Source organism: Mustela lutreola, chromosome 4 (assembly GCF_030435805.1).
Source record: "Mustela lutreola isolate mMusLut2 chromosome 4, mMusLut2.pri, whole genome shotgun sequence".
NCBI classification, from domain to species: Eukaryota; Metazoa; Chordata; class Mammalia; order Carnivora; family Mustelidae; genus Mustela; species Mustela lutreola.
This window is the reverse complement of record NC_081293.1, coordinates 82,814,952-82,833,220: the sequence shown is the minus strand read 5'-3', so window position 1 is coordinate 82,833,220 and position 18,269 is coordinate 82,814,952. Positions and strand designations below refer to the sequence as shown.

General features: G+C 41.7%; 1 protein-coding gene across 9 annotated transcripts in view; it reads left to right on the top strand.

Moving 5' to 3' along the window:
• Positions 1-3,150: 3,150 nt before the first annotated feature.
• Positions 3,151-18,269, top strand: part of LOC131829024 (uncharacterized) — a 54,012-nt gene continuing 38,893 nt past the window's right edge. For 2 of the 9 annotated variants that reach the window (XR_009352669.1, XM_059170363.1), the window contains exons 1-3: positions 6,468-7,030; positions 9,681-9,742; positions 17,240-17,366. Coding sequence is in view for 1 of the 9 variants with exons in the window: in XM_059170363.1 (XP_059026346.1) it covers positions 6,736-7,030; positions 9,681-9,742; positions 17,240-17,366 (484 nt within the window). In the remaining 8 variants the exon portion in view is untranslated. Of the gene's footprint in view, positions 3,297-6,467; positions 7,031-9,680; positions 9,743-17,005; positions 17,119-17,239; positions 17,367-18,269 lie in introns of those variants that run through there. The other 7 variants (XR_009352673.1, XR_009352675.1, XR_009352670.1 and 4 more) reach the window with 7 other exon arrangements.

Sequence of the window (18,269 nt, the reverse complement as noted above, 5' to 3'; positions counted from 1 at the left end):
CATTTGACAGTCAGAGATCACAAGTAGGCAGAGACGCAGGCACAGAGAGAGAGGGAAGCAGGCTCCCTGCTGAGCAGAGAGCCAGATGTGGAGCTTGATCCCAGGGCCCTGAGCCACCCAGGAGCCCCTTTATTTTTTTGTTTTAAAAATATGAATCCTTTCAAATTTTAGAAAACTAATTTTCAAACAAAGTGGAAATAAACAAACAAAAAGCTCACCTGGGATGTGTTCCTTTTCTGCTCTGAGTTGAGGAGGGAGAGCTGAGGAAGAAGGAAGGAAGAAGGAAGTTAGAAGAGACTTGGCCTGCCTTGCAGTTCCTGGATTTACCTGCCTACACAGCGCCACATACAAGATACTTATGTGTCCATGTGTGGCTCCAATAGATGTTGAGCTTAGACATGATACTCTTCACTGAGTGAATGTAAACATTTGTTTCTTATTGACTTATTACCACCTTAGGTTCTGTGATACAGAAAAATTAAAAACATGAGAAGATGAGTTTAACATTTAATAGTAACCTAAAGGAGGAAACACTATGGCTTTTTCAGAACTGATGTGGGAAAAATTAAAAATTAAAAATCTCAAGCCACACTGTTCATCTGTTTTCCTGTGAACACTATTAATCCCCTGAGGTCAGAAAATCCAAGAAACCTCTGGAAAAAAGAGATGCGGGTGTTTAAGGCAAGATAAAAAATAAATGTTTAATGTTTGTTTCTTACAACTTTCAAAAGGTGTTTTAATAAGAAACTATCTTTGACGTAATTAACAGTGACAAAATGAGTCGTGGCCTGGGAATTTGCAGACCTGACTTTTAACCTGGTTCTGCCACCAACAAACTGCACGATCTTGGTCAGTCACCTTCTCAGGCTCAAGGTTTTTTTTTTTTTTTTTTTTTTCCATTTCTCAAATAAGGCCAAAACAGATAACCTTGTGCCTGCACTACCATCCTGTAGGTCTATAAGGCCAGGAGAGCAGGAACCTCTGCATCTTTCTAGATTCCATCAACAATGGCAAATGGGGAATGGAAAATGAGGGGAGGAGCGGGTGTTCAGGGAAGGGTGATGACAGAATTTCCTTTGCTATGGCTGGTGAGCCTTTCATCCCGACCATGCCCTCACAAACTCTCCAAAGGGGTGACATTTCCTGTGTAGCCTGCATGCCCACCCTCTCAGCTCCAGCTCACCTCGCTCTTCTTAAATTTGTCCCAGACCTGCCACTGTCACACAGCCTTCGATGGCTTCAGGATACTGTCATGCTTTTACATAACAAATAACAAATGAATACATAATAAATAATACCTGGGGGCCTGGGGAATGTTAGAGCGGGGAAAGGGCCTTGGTGGCTAGCTAGTACAGCCTCTCCCCTCCTCCATTGCACAAATGAGTTAACTGAGCAATGAAAGCCCTAGAGAATTGTCAAAGCTCCAGCCGCACGTTATTACTTACACAACAAATACAAGAGCAGCTAACAAAATGTGAGTGCTCAGGGGACGCCTGGGTGGCTCAGTTGGTTAAGCCACTGCCTTCGGCTCTGGTCATGATCCCAGAGTCCTGGGATCGAGTCCTGGGATCGAGTCCCGCATTGGGCTCCTTGCCTAGTATGGAGCCTGCTTCTCTCTCTGCCTCTGCCTGCCACTCTGTCTGCTCATGTTTTTTCTCTCTCTCTCTGACAAATAAATAAATAAAATCTTAAAAAAATAATAATAATTAGAGTGCTTAGAATAATCACGTCGACTATTCGCAACTTATTCACATCAGACACCCTGCCTGGTTCTCCTACAACCGTGCCCCTCCTAGGAAGCTGGGTGCACTTAAGACACCCGCACACACGCACGTCGCAAAAGCGCACTCACCCCTACCCGCAGCCCCACCCCCTCCCTGTGGGTCTGGCGCACACATCACGCATGCAAACTCCCTACCCGTCGCGGCAGGACGGCGCAGCCAGCTTAGCGCTGCAGCCGGACACCTGCGGGCCTTGGGAATCCGAGAGCCAACGTTCCCACTACGGATCCTGGTCCCTCACGTAGAGACGCCCCCGCTCACTTTCCTTCAACCCTGCAAGCTGATCAGACGCCTGGGGTGCCCACGGTGCCCTGGGCCTCTGACCCACAACCGGGCACCCCCGCCCCCGCCGGACCTCCGTTCCGCACAGGGCCCCTTAGGCACTCGCCCCCATCCCCCGGGACTCACCCCTAACTCCCTCACCTGGTGAACCCAGAAGCCAGAGATGGTTTCTCACGAGGGGCTGGAGGCCGGGGAAGAACTAGCCAGGAGACAGCGGGGATGCACTTACGCAGAGGGAGGGAGCAGCGCCTCAGCGGCGAGGAGCTGGAGGCCGGTAATGGTCCAGCCAGGAGGAGAAGGCCGGGATGCACTAGCGTAGAGGGAGGCATCGGGGAGGAGCTGGAGGTGGGTGAAGGACCAGCCTGGAGGAGAAGGCAGGGACGCACCTCTGCAGAGGGAGGGAGCGGCGCGGGTGGGCGAGGAGCTGGAGGCCAGGAACGGAGGAGGGGGGAGAAGAAGGCGGGGACAGACACACCTGTGCAGAGGGAGGGAGCGTCGCGGAGAGGTGGCAGCGGGGAGTTAGAACTCTACTCCTGGCAGTTAGTGCTGGGAAAGTGCCTCTACCCTTAAGAGGGCTATCTCACCCCTCTAAGTCTTAAAAAGTAACTCATCCTACGGAGCTAGCAGGGGTTTAGTGAAGATTAGAGGCGTTTACCATGTATATCTGGCGCATAAATGATTCAGTACCTCTCTCAAGATTCTCTTCCCTGGTGTACCCCTTGCGCTTTTCTTGAGAAACCAGCTGGAGAGTTTCTGCCCAGTCGGCTGAGCTGAGAGATTGCTGTCTGAGGTACTCACTCCTGCTGCCTGGAGCCAGGCCTTTGTCCTGGTCCTTCGACCAAATTTTAGACACAAGCCCAGAGAAGGGAAGCTGTGTTTGGATTTCATCTCTGTACCCGCTATCTGTGACCAGCATGGTTATTCTCGAATGAGAAAAGCAGCAAGCTAGCAATTCGGTATTAATACTAAAAACCGTTCATGTGTAAAAAACTGTCCATATACCAAACTTGAAGAAAGCACGCTCTCATCTCCTGCAACCTCCCATATACACTTCACGCAACTTCCCCCAACTTCTCAGTTATCAAAACTGAGAAAGCAACTCGGGCGCAATTGTATTAACGAAATTACAGAGTTTGTTCAGATTCCGTCAGTTTTTCCACAAATGCCTTTTTACTGATCCAGGATTCTGTCCAGATACCACGATACATTTAATCATCATGTCTGCTCCAACCTGTAAGTTTTTTGGTCTTTCCTTGTCTTTCATGGCATTCACATGATTGAAGAATAGTGGTCAGGTATTGTGAAAAGTGCCTCTGAATTGACGTTTGTCTAATGTTTTCTCCTTATTGGACTGAGGTATATATTTTTAGGAAGAATACCCTTGGAAGGATGTGCCCTACCTGTGTATCAGGTGACACGTGATATCAACGTGATTCGTCATACTAACCTTTAGTACTTGGTTAAGGTGGTATCAGCGGGGTTTCTGCACTATATATTTAGGATTTTTCCATATCCAGTCTACACTTAAGAGTGGATTGGCTAAGTCCAGTGCACACCCAGGGACAGAGGAAATTCGCTTAGCTCCGTTTTGGATTTATGGTCATATTTTAAAACCACCTGGTGTATTAGTAAATTTGAGGAGAAACTCTCTGAGGCTACCCAAGTATCCTGTTTATATTTATAGTTTTGGCCACTAATTTTCACTTTCATTGTTGGGTCTTGCCTGCAACCACTTTTACTGTGGTGTTCTAAAAGGAGATTTTTCTGTTTTACTTATATGTTTATTGGGATTCTTCTGTAAAGGAAAGATTTTCATTTTCCTCATTTATTTCATCATTTGTTTATGTCAGTACGGGCTCATGGATAATCTAATTCATTCCCTGTGGTCATTACTCAACCCCGCCTTGTTCACCCAACCCTTTGATCTGTTTTATGTTTTACAATGTCAACTGCATTTTATAATATGTATCTCCTGAGTTTGGCTTTTTTCACTTAGCAAAATTCATTGAAGACTCATTTGTGTTAAAAAAAAAAAGACTCATTCATATTCTTGGTCCTTTTCTCAGATCAGCTCCTTTCTCTCCACTCTTTTCATTTCACCCATGCTATTATTATGTTCCTCAAATTGTCCCAGCTTGGGCATTGAGAGCTATCATAGGTTAGCTTTTAGGTCCTTTTAACAAATCCTTATCATAGTTTCTAAAGGACTTCCTTACTTTTGATACACAAGGTGCTCCAGGCTCCTTGTATTTTCTGTGTCTAAGCCCTGGAATCAGACATTTTTCCAAGGAGCCCTAGTTCCTTCTATTGGAGAAACCAAGATCTGAGCTCTAGGTATGCTGATTGGTACTGGGTGAAACTTTCTAGATGCTGTCTGCCTACATATCTAAGAAATAGATGTATGTGTACCAGTCCATGCTAGTCATCTGCCTCACAGTATCCATATTTCTATATCGATCTGTATACATATAAATCTGTATACAGATGTGTTACATACACATGACTACATATTTGAAAATGAATGAGCTAACATTGATATCTTTCCCACCCACCCACCCCTTCCTTATTTTTAACTTCATCCATAAACTGAAATACCTGGTTATCATTATCTACAACATGTGTATTCTTTTTGACCTTGTGTACATGGAAAGTAGTTTCAGAATTGCTAACCCCTGTGAGAATTTACCAGCCAGAGTGTTTATGTACTGTTCTTTTTGTTTTCAGTCTTAATGTATCCAGTCAAAATGTAGTTCTATGGAATTATTTAGGTCAGCTCCTTTTCCCCCATTTTTAAAATTCAGGCTACATGATACATACATTTGTAAAAACAGAGTCACTTGTCACAGTCTGCTTTATATCTGTAACCTATTTGATTTTTTTTCTTTATTTAAATTGAGTTACATTCTGTCTTGGTGGTGTACAGCTCTGAGATTCCACGAATGCATCACCCTGTACCGTGCACAACAATCCTATTATTTTAAAAACTCCCCTTGGGTGACCTGTTCTTAACCCCTCCTTCCTCCCTTAGCCCCATCCACTGATTTGGTCTCTGTCCTATAATTTGATATTTTCAAGAATGTCAAAATAGATTGATGCAAAATGCACTTTTTAGGTTTGGTTTCTTTCACATAAGCAAAAGTCACTTGAGATTTTTCCTATGGTAGGGGCGCCTGGGTGGCTCAGTGATTTAAAGCCTCTGCATTTGGCTTGGTCATGATCCCAGCGTCCTGGGATCAAGCCCCACATTGGGCTTTCTGCTCCGCGGGGAGCCTGCTTCCTCCTCCCTCTCTCTGCCTGACTCCCTCTCTGCCTACTTGTGATCTCTGTCAAATAAATAAATAAAATCTTTAAAAGTAAATATAAATAAAAATTTAAAAAAAGATTTTTCCTATGGTAGTGTGAGACATTAATTCATTCCTTTTTTAAAATTACTGAACAGTGGGGCGCCTGGGTGGCTCAGTGGGTTAAGCCGCTGCCTTCGGCTCAGGTCATGATCTCAGGGCCTGGGATCCAGTCCCACATTGGGCTTTCTGCTCAGCAGGGGGCCTGCTTCCCTTTCTCTCTCTCTGCCTGCCTCTCTGCCTGCTGTGATCTCTCTCTGTCAAATAAATAAATAAAATCTTTAAAAATATATAAAAATAAAATAAAATTATTGAATAGTATTCCACTTATAGATGTCCCACAGTTTATTCACCTATTAAAGGATATTTGAGTTTTTACCTGTTCTGGTGATTATTAATAGATACTAAACGTTTGTGTTGGGCGCCTGGGTGGCTCAGTCAGTTAAGTGTTTACTTTCAGCTCAGGTCATGATCCCAGGGTCCTGGAATGGAGTCCTATGTGGAGCCTGCTCCTCCCTCTAACTTTGCCCGGAGCCCTGTTTGCGCTCGCTCACTCACTCTCTCTCAAATAAGTAAATAAATCTTTTAAAAAAAGAAAACAAAAAAACAATTTGTGTTAAGGCTTTTGTGTTGACTTAGTTTTCGATTTACTTAGGTAAATACATAGGAGTAGGATCACTAGGTTGCGTGTTAAGTAATGTTTACATTTATAAGAAATTGTAAAACTGTTTTCCAAAATGTTTGTATTATTTTGCATTCACACCAGTAATGAATAAGAGGGGTTTGTTTGTTTGTTTAGATTATTTGAGAGCGAGAACGTGTACATCAGCCCGAGTAGTGGGGAGGCAGAGGGAGAAGCAGACTCCCTGCTAACCAGGGAGCCTGACATGGGGTTCGATCCCAGGACTCTGAGATCCCTACCTGAGCCAAAGGCAGGTGTTTGACCAATTGAGCCACCCAGGTGTCCCGATGAACGAGAGTTCTTGTTTCTCGAATCCACAGTGGTATTTTGTATTTCTAGTATGTAAGCGAGCCTTTCTACGTAGATTTACATTTTGCCTCCTTTGGTCGCTTGGCGTTCAGAAAGCAAAGTGTCTGTGAGACTATTTCTTTGAGGCACTGAAAAAAACCGGTGCTGCATACAGAAGCAACAACCCCCCTGCCACTGTCTCCGAATTGCTGAAGAGAGAACGTTTCCGAAATTCCCCAGTCCCGGGCAAGCAGTTACGGGAATGAAGTCCGGAAGTTTGTGAGCCCGCAGCCCGCGGTTATGGGAGTTAGTAGCCTGCGGCTCTTTCTGCGCATGCACAATACCTAGCAGGTGCTTCCCAATGTTCCGGCTTTCTGTGGGAGACGATCCGGGACCTCCAGGCTTCTGGCGGTCTGCTTGCCGTTCTCGGAGCTGGTGCAGCCGGAGCGGGATGGTGGCGAGGCGAGAAGGATGGGGAGATCCGAGGGGGTCGCTGCGTGGCGCCAAGACGCTATTGTGGGCGACGGTGCCCGGCTGTAGGGAAGAGGCCCGCGGACCCGGCGGGACCCTTGGCTGTTCTTCCGGAGAGCTGGGTACGAGGAGGCCTCGGTCGGATGGAGGGATCACGAGACGGGAGACTCTTTACTACGGGAAAGGTCGGCTTGGAAGGCAGGGAGGTGGGGATTGGGTGCCCGGGGGAAGTTGCAGACTCCGCGCGGATCTGCCCGCGTGGTCTGTGCGGCAGCGGGGGGCCTGGAGCGGGGTGAGGAGGGAGGCAGGGGGAGGGTGCTGGGGAGTGACCGGTGCACATGCGCGGTGGGTGCGCTCGGTGGTACAGCGGCGGGATGGCTTTGATTCGTGTGGGGCTGAACTATCAAAGTATCATCTGAGAACGGCAAACCTGCGTGAGACTTCACGTCTGTAAAACTGAGGATATTAATAACACCTGTGTGGTGGGGTTGTTCAGAGGATTAAATAACATGGCTCAGTGCCTCGCAGTAAATATTAGCTGCTGTTGTTAATACAATTATTCTTATCACTCGTTGCATTATGCTTTCAACCTCTCACTTAGATAGATAGAGCTCTCTCTGCCATAACATTATAAAACTGAGGTGGAGAGGAATGTTATATACCCTATGTCACAACACTAGCAGATAAACTAGAAGGCAATTTTATTATTTTATTATTTTTTTAAGATTTTATTTGAGAGAGGGGCCATGATCAGGGTGAGGGACAGAGGAAGAAGAAGAATCAGACTCCCTGCTGAGCAGGGACCCCCCCCCCCGCCCCTGTCCGCAACCGGAGGACTCAATCCCAGGACCCCAAGATCATGATCTGAGCTGAAGGCAGTTCTTAGCCAGCCATGCGCTCCACTAGAAGACGTTTTTTTAAAAATTCATTCATGCATTCATTCAAGATTTTATTTGATAGAGTGATACAGCCAGAGAGCTCAAGCTGAGGGAGGAGCAGAAGGAGAAGGAGGATCTCCACCCAGTGGGGAGCCGGATGCAGGGGCTGGATTCCAGGCCTCTGATTAGGACTTGAGCAGAACGCAGATGCTTAACCCTCTGAGCCACCCCGCCGCCCCAGAAGACAATTTTAGGTGTTTCTCCAAATGTCATGGTCTTTGCAGCTTCCCTCTTGGTTATAAAAGCCAGCATGTCATCCTGCAGGGCACTTAGCAGAAATAATTAGGCATGTGAAGAAAAGATCTGAACGATTGAATCTTAACCGTGTAGTAGCTCTGTGTATGGGATTTCTAGATGTCTTCAAAGCCTCTAATAGAGACGGTATAATTGTATCCAAGTTAGGTTTGTAACAGTTCTCAGCAGCCTTGATTTAAATTTTTGGAAGGTCTGACCTGAGAGTCTATGGAATAACAAATATATTGGCACTGTAAGCCTGGGTGACAATTCCAGCTAAAATGAATTTGCCCCTCAGGTGTCTTTCTCATCTACATTAGAAAAGCACATCTTGTGAAGTAAGAAGGAGGAGTCTCTAAGTATATGTTAGTTGGAGAGAACCCTACAACTATTTGAGGTTTTTTCTTTTTTCTTTTTTCTTTTTCTTTTTCTTTCTCTTTCTCTTTTCTTTCTTTCCTTCTTTCTTTCTTTCTTTCTTTCTTTCTTTCTTTCTTTCTTTCTTTCTTTTTTTTTTTAAGTAGGCTCACTGCAGGGCTGAGCTCGTGACCCTGAGATCAAGACCTGAGCTGAGATGGAGTCATTTGCTTAACCGACCAAACCACCCAGGCACTTCTTGAGTGAGTTTTGAGCAGAATGTAGTTCCCAGAGAGGAGCAGATCCTAGGTTTTCACAGGTGTGTTCAGAACAAGTGAGATTTGAGAATATTGCCCTATTCAGAAGCCCCCAGGCTGCCTAATGGAGAGAAGCCTGGACCAGGACAGCTGGGCTGGAAGGAGTGAAGGATGGTTGGATGACCTGGGAAATAGAACTGTGCTGGAGGCATTCCAGGGATTTGCGGGAAAGGGCTTTAAAACTAGATGTGAGTCAGTTTTGTCTCACCAATCCCAGTTCAACCCCTACTCTTTGTTTTGTGCTCCCTCTTCCCAGATTCTGAGCTCTGCTCACACAATGAATCTGGCATTTAAAGATGTGCTGTTGAGTTCTTTACAAGATAGCAGTACAAGGAGAGTTACCTATTTTTCTTCTTGAAGGTTGAGAAGAAATTGGTGCTGAGAAAGTAAGTGAATTTCCCTGTCTTTGTGTTGGGGCAGAACCCAGAGGAAACGTTGAGTTTTCCTACCCCAGTCCTGTACTGACCACATCACCACTGGTTTAAAAAAAGATAGCCATTTGAGAAACTGCAATGCTTTAGAAAAACAAAAGGTACACTCACTTGAAAGTGCCTCCATCCTTTTTTTCTTAGCTTTGGTTGCCTTCTCTAACTTGAGTAAACAAGGAAATACAGATGTAACAACTTTTGTTGTACAACCTTTGCTGAAGGTTTCGTGTTCCTTCATTTAGCGTATTATAATTTGCTTAACCAATTTTTCTCATTTTTAAAATTTCTTTGAAACAGAACAGAGGGGTACAGACATTGTTTAAAAATGTCCTAGACAATAGTTCTATTCAAGCTCAAGCTCTGCATGGCCAAATCACAGTCATACGTAGTCATGTGGGTGGTTTATCATATGCCTTTCCTGCCCCTTCTGCGAGGTGTAAAGAATATTGTCCCACAGAGGGGCATTTCACCCAGGTGATGTTTGCAACTTTTTAAGCAGGCTGGTCCGGGAACTGCAAGGCAGTCTGTACCTTGAATGACTTCATTCCTCTTTCTCTATCCCAGCTCTGCCTTCAGAGATTTCTGCATTTTTCCAAGGGAAACAGCAAAATATGAAGAAGTCCTGTGTGACTTATTGAAGTCATTTTCTGCTTTGTTTTATAATGGAACTTCTGAGGATAATGACTCGTGTTTAAAATAGAAAAGTAGAAATAGATAAAATGAACTGAGGGAACCAGCCTGACACAGTGGCTCTCAGACTTTAGTGTGCATCAGATCAAAACTGGGAAGTGTTTTAAACCATAGAATGGGGCCCGAGAATTTTCGTTTTGAACAAGGTTGCAGGTGATCTTGAGGTCTGTAGACCAGTAGCATCGGATCAGCAGATCAATAGGGCAAAGTTGGCGTGTGCGCACACACACACATCATATAAAGTTAGATATCAAACTTGCAATATTTCGAACTTTTAACCATGACTCCCCCCACACTCCCTGCCCACCCCCCAGCCCCACCCCCCAAAAACATGCATAGAGCATCCCTATTCCTTCCAGAGCCTAAAGACTTTCTGGCATCAAGAGCTGAATAAAAAACTTCTGTTTCTCTTTATATAAATGATGAACAACCTTCTTGTGGCAAACCACAAACTAAATGCCTATAATTATTCTTCAGTGGGAGCAAAAGACAGATTACCAAGCAGAACCCAGTTAATGAGGTTTTTTAGGAGAAGGTATTACTAAAGCCCATGTAGAGAGCTTTCCCCTGGTCTTGGTTTGTTTTTGTTTTCCCTTTACAAAACCTCGAATTTTTATAGAATAAATTGACCGCACGTCCTTAAAATAACTCCAAAATTGTCAGACCCTGGCAACCACTAATTTACATTCTGTCAGTATGGACTTGGATCTTCTGGATCTTTTGTAGGAGTATAGTCATACAAAATGTATATTTTATTTGTGTGTTTCCTTCACCTAGTGTAATGTTTTTAAACTTCATCATATTGGAGCATGTTACAGACTTCATTGTTTTTCTTTTCTGGCTTTATTAAGGTATATTTGACAAAACTATAAGGTATGTAGTGAACATTGTGATGATTTTGATATTCATATACATTGTGAGAGGATTCCTCCCATCTAATCTAACACATCCATCACCTCACATATTTCTTTCTTTCTTTGTTTTTGGGTTTGGTTTTCTTTTTTTTGGTGAGAGTATTTAAGCTCTGCTGTCAACAGATTTTAATTGTGATATCAGCTGTAGTCACCGTGTTATACATGAGATCCTCAGACCTTCATTTTATAGCTAAGTGTACCTTTTTACCAAGCCTTCATTTCTTTTTATCATTGAAGAATATTCCACTGTGTAGATGGACCCGAGTTCTGTCATCCACTTACTGGTTAACAGACATCTGGCTTGTTTCTGCTTTACCGCTGTTGTGAATAATGAGCTCTGAACATTCATGTGCAAATTTTGGTAGAATACATGTCTTTGGTTCTTCTGGGTATTTACTGAGAAGTGAAAATGCTGGATCATGCATTAGTTGTAGTTTTAAATTACCGCAGGACCGCCTGTTTTTCACAATGTGCACAATTTTATATTTCCACCAGCAATGCATGAGAGTTCGTTATATTCTCTTATATTGTCTTATTATAGCCATCATAGTGGATATGAAGTAGCATGTCATTGTGGTTTTGATTTGCTTTTCCTTAATGTCTAATGAGTACCTTTTCGTGTGCTTGTTGGATATTTGTATATCTGCTTCGCAGGCATGTCCATTCAAATCCTTGGCCTGTTTTTTAATTGGATTTATTGAAGAGTATTTTGGGGAATAGATTTTTATCACATATGTGATTTTCAAATATTTCTTCCTGTTCTGTGAGTTGTCTCTTCATTCTCTTGAAAGTATATCCTTTGATTCACAAAAGGTTTTAATTTGGTAAAGTCTTTTTTATCTCTTTTCCTTTGTTGTGTTTGCCTTTGAGGTCCTATCTAAGAATCCGTTGTCATTCTAAGATCATGAAGATTCACTCCTATATTTTTCCTAAGAGTGTTATTGTTTCTAGCTCTCACATTTAGGTCTTTGATCTATTTTGAGTTAATTTTTGTATATGATATGAGGAAGGGGTCCATTTTCATTCATTTGCATGTGGATATTCAGTTCCAATACCATTTGTTGAAGAGACTCTTTTTTTCTCCCATTGAATGATCTCGGCACCCTTGTTGAGCATCAGTTGACCATAGGTGTATGGGTTTGTTTCTGGACTCCCACTTCTGTTCATATGTGGATATGATAATATCCTTATGTGGATATTATCATGCTGGTTCCTTGTGTTTGATACTGTAGCTTTATAGCAAGTTTGAAGTCAGGAATGTAAGTTCTTCAGTTTGTTCTACTGAACAAATTTTCTTGACAAACTTGTCAGGATTGTTTTGGCTGCCTTTTTTTTTTTTTAAGATTTATTTATTTATTTGAGAAAGAGCGAGAGAGAGCACACACAAGCAGGAGGGGCAGGGAAAAGAAGAATTTCTAGCAGATCTCTTGCTGACCCCGACATGGGGCTTGATCTGACGACCCCGAAATCGTGACCTGAGCTGAAATCGAGTGCTGGATGCTTAACCAACTGAGCCATGCAGGTGGCCCTGTGTTTAGAATTTAATATTGTGTTTAAGATCTATCCAAATTGGTTACTTCATTCCTTTTAATATTCTGTTATGACAGCATACATTTTAGTTGTCTGTTTCTTATGTCATTTCTGTTTATCATTATTAAGAATTATTGTGCAGTGACCATCTTTTACATTTTCTCTCCCTGTAGAAGAGCAAGCATTTCAAGTATTCTGTAGTGTACACACGTGATACATATTGTTAGGTCAGAGAGACTAAGCATTTCCAGTGTCACTTTATGCTGCCAAATTGGTCTAAGTGACCATACGACTCCCACCAGTTGTTAGGTGACAGGACAGCTTTCTTTCTCTCCTTGTTCACAGTTGATACCGTTATTTCAAAATTATGGCCAGTCTGATGAATGATGAAAACCTTATTGTTTTGATTTGTATTTCTCTGATTTTGGATAGGATTGGGCCTTTCACTTTTCTTCTGTGAAATGTTGATTTACATGTTTTGTATAGTTTTACATACTTTTCCGTTAATTTTGTTCTGTATTTCTTACTGATTGATAAATATCCTTTATGAGTGTTGTATAGTAATCTTTGTTCTATTCATTGTAAATATGTTCTCCAGAGTTTGCCTTATTTTTTCACTTTGTGGCATCATTGGTAATATGAAAGTTTTACATGTTGATGTGGTCAGATTTGTGAATCTTTTTTCCACAGTTTTGTTTTGTTTGTTTCAGTTCTCTTATCCTTCAGTGTATTCCCATTGTGGCACATAGTCACATTCCTGTGTCTTAAGCTTAGCAGGTATTTCCTCTCTGAGGTATACCATCAAATTGAGACACAATTTGATTGATTTCTTTCATTTGCTCTTTGTTTTTAGGGTTTTGTTTTCATTTTGATTATTGTTTTTGTATAAGTATTAAAAATATTTAAATTTTTCTAAAGATGGATTGTGAATATAAATTTAGCAAAGCATATTCAGAGATCAGTCTGGCTTCTCTCTGTCCCCTTATCCTACTCCTGCCCTTACCCAATGTGGGTAGCCATTTTTTAAAGTTTTTATTTTTTATTTTACTCATTTATTCTTTTTAAATATTTTTATTTATTTATTTGACAGAGATCACAAGTAGGCAGAGAGGCAGACAGAGGGGGGTGGGGGATGCAGGCCCCCTGCTGAGTAGAGAGCCTGATGTGGGGCTCCATCTTGTGACCCCGAGATCATGACCCGAGCTGAAGGCCAAGGCTCAACCCACTGAACCACCAGGCGCCCCTAAGTTTTTATTTTAATTCCAGTGAAATCAACATACAATTTCATATTAATTTTAGATATGCAATATAGTGATTCTCATTTTGTTATTTTTAATATAAGAAGGCCCATATGTAGATCTTTGTCATATTGTACTTGATTTTCACTTAAACTTTGTGGGTTTTCTTTTTTTTAAGAGTCTATTTATTTGACAGACAGTGAGAGAGGGAACACAAGTAGGGAGAGTGCAGGAGGGAGAAGCAGGTTTCCTGCAGACTGGGGAGGGATGCTGGTATGATCCCAGGACCACGACCCAAGCTGAAGGCAGACATTAATGACTGAGCCATCTAGGCACCCCGTTCTTTTTTTGTTGTTTTTTGTGGATTGTGTTTTTTTTTTTTTTTTTGCTGTTTTTGTTTTTTAAGATTTTATTTATTCATTTGAGACAGAGAATACAGAGAGAGAGCCTGAGCGGTTGGGGAGTCACAGGGAGAGGGAGAAGCAGGTGTGCTGGCAGCCAGATGCTGACTCTGGCTGGATCCCAGGACCTGAAGGCAGACGCTTAAGCATTTGAGGCACTAAGGTGCCCCTAACTTAAACTTTGTTTTGTCACTTAATAATGTACTATGGAATTCACTCTGTAGTGCCACAAAGAGATATTCCTCACTTCCTTTTCCAGTTGCTTAGCACTTCATGGTGTGAGTATAACATAACACATTCCACGAGTTCATTAGTAATCAATATCGGGGGTGTTTTTAGTCTTTTGCAAATATAAATAGTGATATAACCTCTTCTTTGATCAGTGTGCCCTTGTGGTTGGTCCCCAGAAGTGGGATTTCTGGGTTAAATGGTAAATTCATGTATAATTTAGCTAACTATTGCCATATTTCACTTAATGATGGTTAATCTTTTTTGTATTTTGAACAGGACATGAGGATGCTTTTATGCATATAACAAATTAAGTATGTGGTTATTCTTTTGGATTTCTGCCAGTCCAATAGGAGGGAAATAGTTTAGTATACTTTTTATTTATATTTTTCTTTTTAAAGGGTAAGCTTGATCTTCTAAGTTTAGTACCATTTGCATTTCTCTTCCTGTGAGTTTTCTCTTCACAATTCTTGCCCGTATTTAGAGGGCTATTGTTTTTTTCCTTTTTAGAAATTCTTTATATAGGGACCCTAACCCTTTCTTTGTCGTGTAAGTTGCAGACACTTAATTCTGGGTTGTCATTTTTCTTTTGATTTTGGTTTTTCTTTTATTTTGTAGAGGACTCGATTGGTTGGTTGTTTATAATTTTATGTGGTCAGGTCTGTCAGTATTTTATTTTATGCATTTTATTTTTGCATCTGGATTTTTAAAAGTCTGGTGCTCTAGTGACTGAACTATGTGAGCTCTGCATCTCAATTTTTAGTCATGGTTAGGAAAGTTTTATTCTTTCTTAAGTTATGGGGGAACTCACCCATGTTTTCTTCTAGTACTTACATAGCTCTTACTTTTTATTATTATTATTTTTTTACATTTAAGCTTGACCAGTCCATTTGCAGTTGTCCTGATGTATAGACGAGAATGAGTTAGGAGTAGGTTAGCTAAATTTCTTAGGCATTAATGCTGCAATCAAGGTGTTGCTTGGGACTCCTTATCTAAGGCTTGGTTGGGTTCCCATCTGTACATATGTGGCAGAATTTCTTTCTGGACAGCCGTAGGATTCACAGTAGTTTGTTTCTTCTTTGAGGTCAGAAGAAGGGTCTCTGGTATTTTACGTTCTTTAGAAGACTCACATGAGGGACACCTGGGTGGTTCAGTTGGTTAAGGGTCTGCCTTTGGCTCAGGTCCTAATCCTGGGGTCCTGAGATCAAGTCCCATGTTTGGCTCCTTGCACGGCAGGGAGCCTACTTCTCCCTCTGCCCCTCACATGTGCTTGTGTGCTCATGCGCTCTCACTCTCTCAATCAAATAAATAAATAAAATATTTAAGATAAATTAATAAAAGACTCACACGATTAGGTCAGGCCCACCCAAGTAAATCTTCCCTTTAGGCCAAAGTCTAATGATTAAGGATCTCATTTATACTTGCAAAATCTGTTTTGCCGTAGAATGTATCACAATCACAGGGACTTAAGTCTCTTCCATTTAAGAGGAGTTTATGTCACGTTGTTGGATCCATTGGAGGTCGTCATCTTAGATTCTGCCTGCCATAATTAGTGTGAGTTTATCCATCCTGTTTTCCAAGGTAGCTTTGGTTATTCTTGGCCATTCAAGTTTCTATGTAAGTCTGAGAGTAAGCTTAATCAGTTTCCACAAAAAGATTATCTGCTAAGATTTTAATTCTGATTGTCTTCAATTTGTAGGCCAATTTGTGGAGAAATAAGATATTTTTGTAATATTAAATTGTCTAAGCCATGAATATAGTGTATTCATTTATTAGGTATTCTTTGTTGTTGTTGTTGTTGTTGTTGTTTTCTCAATAATACCTTATACATTTCTGGAAAATAGTCTTGTTTTTCCTATTAACCAATTTTTAGTGTATGACCTGAACATTGATTAACTGTTTTTTTTGATAACCTGGGATTGATATGTCTCTGTTTCTTCATGCTATATTTTCCACAGTGGTCATTTCATAAATGGGTGGTATAAAACCTATGAACTGTATAAGACAGTCAATTCAGTTATGGGAAGAAAATATTTGAGTATCTCCCTATATTTATTGTAATCCATAAAAAGAAGAATGAAGAAATCCAGTATGCAGTGAAATGGATATACACATTAATGTAATGTAATTATGTAATGTGATAAATACAGCTGCATTGGCATCATTACAGTATATAAGCCTATCAGAGTTATACAATGTTACATGCCAAATATATTCATTTGAAAAAATAAAAGTACTTAGGAAAAATAACAATAATGCAATTTAATATATAAATTGACATTGTAAGTTTACTGTTTATAAAAAAGAGTTTCCTAAAAAAACAAATGTGGACACCCACATTTTGGACACCCCATCCTACAGGAGTTATGTTCAGAATTATTAAATAGCATTTTCCCTGAAGACGACTGTAGCTCTTTATGTGAACATAGTCCCAGCAGTCCTTTCCTCTGTGTTCACTTACTCCTTTAACTACATTTTTTAAAAAGATTTTTATTCCTTTGACAGAGAGAGAGAACACACACACACACAGGGGGAGAGCGAGAAGCAGACTCCCCCCCCCGAGCAGGGTGCCTGACATGGGGCTTGATCTCAGGATCCTGAAATCATGACCGGAGCCAAAGGCAAACATTAATCCAACTGGTGCCCCTTAACTCCATATTTTAGAAGTGTACTTGGTTATGCTCTTGGCCCAGGTTCATGTTATGTTATCAGTGAAACCCACCCTAATAGCAGGAATAGAAGTTTTCTCCCCTCTGTAATCTCACTCTACTTTGCACCTGTTTTACTGTAGTAGGATTTCATGCTACATGGTAGTTGGATGCTTCATGCTTGTGTTTGTCAGATTATATGCTCCTTGAGAACAGTGACATGATTTTATTAGTTTTCAGATTCTCAAGGTAGGAGAGTTCTTTATGGCATGTAGGCACATGATGGGAGGCCAGTAACTTATCACACTGGTGAGGAATGTCTGTCATGCTTTCTCCTCCAACCAAGTACAAAGGTAGGCACGCCAGAACACATTTTCTAATTGTGAATAGTGAACTCCGTAACAGTTCTTAGACAGCTTGTCCATGTCTTCCCATTGTGATTACTTAAATTTGAACACAAATGTGCTGTTTCAGGCATCCTTATCATTTGCGGATGTGACTGTGGGCTTTACCCAGGAGGAGTGGCAGCATCTGGACCCTGCTCAGAGGACCCTGTACAGGGAGGTGATGCTGGAGAACTATAGCCACCTTGTCTCAGTGGGTAAGAATTGTTTCCCATGTAGACTTCTAGTATGCACTTTCATTCTTGGGCCCAGTTTGGCCTCTGGGCTTGTTTCTGTGAAATGAGCACAACACTCGGTTTTCCTCAATTTGGAGCTGCAGCAGTGCCAGCCCCAGTGAGCTGGCTCTGTGATGACCAAGAGAGCAAGCTGTCGTAGAGGCTACTCCACTGAGGAAGGAAGGCACATCCTGGTTGATCTGTAAACAGAGACCAACACATGTGCAGAACACTTGTTCATAATGAATTACCCCTCTAGCCTAAGGGAGGACTCTGTTCCATCTCCCAAGTAAACCTTTTGCAGTGTGGTCTTCCTTGAAAAGCTCACATCCTTTTAGCCCAAGTAATGGAAGAGGAACCAGCATAAATGCATGCAAAACGATTATAAGAAAAAAGGGGTGAAAAGTATTGGGAAGAAAGCTAGTTGGTGATGGAATTGTCATCTGATCAAAGTGGTCATAAAGTAGGTAAATTATGTGACCAAATATTAAATCGTGAGTTTCCAAAGGGTGAACTAATTGAATTAATTATCTCTGTGATACAAGTATTTAAAAAGATATTAATAAGGGAATAGCAAACACATGGCAGGGTGTCAAACTGAGAAAAGAGAAGAGAAAATAAAATTACAGTAAAGAAAGCAAATCGGGGGCGCCTGGGTGGCTCAGTGGGTTAAAGCCTCTGCCTTCAGCTCAGGTCATGATCTCAGCGTCCTGGGATAGAGCCTTCATCGGGCTCTCTGCTCAGCAGGGAGCCTGCTTCCTACTCTCTCTCTGCCTGCCTCTCTGCCTAGTTGTGATCTCTGTCTGTCAAATAAATGAATAAAATCTTTAAAAAAAAAAAAAAAGAAAAAGAAAAAAAGAAAGCAAACTGGAAGAATCCCAAGGA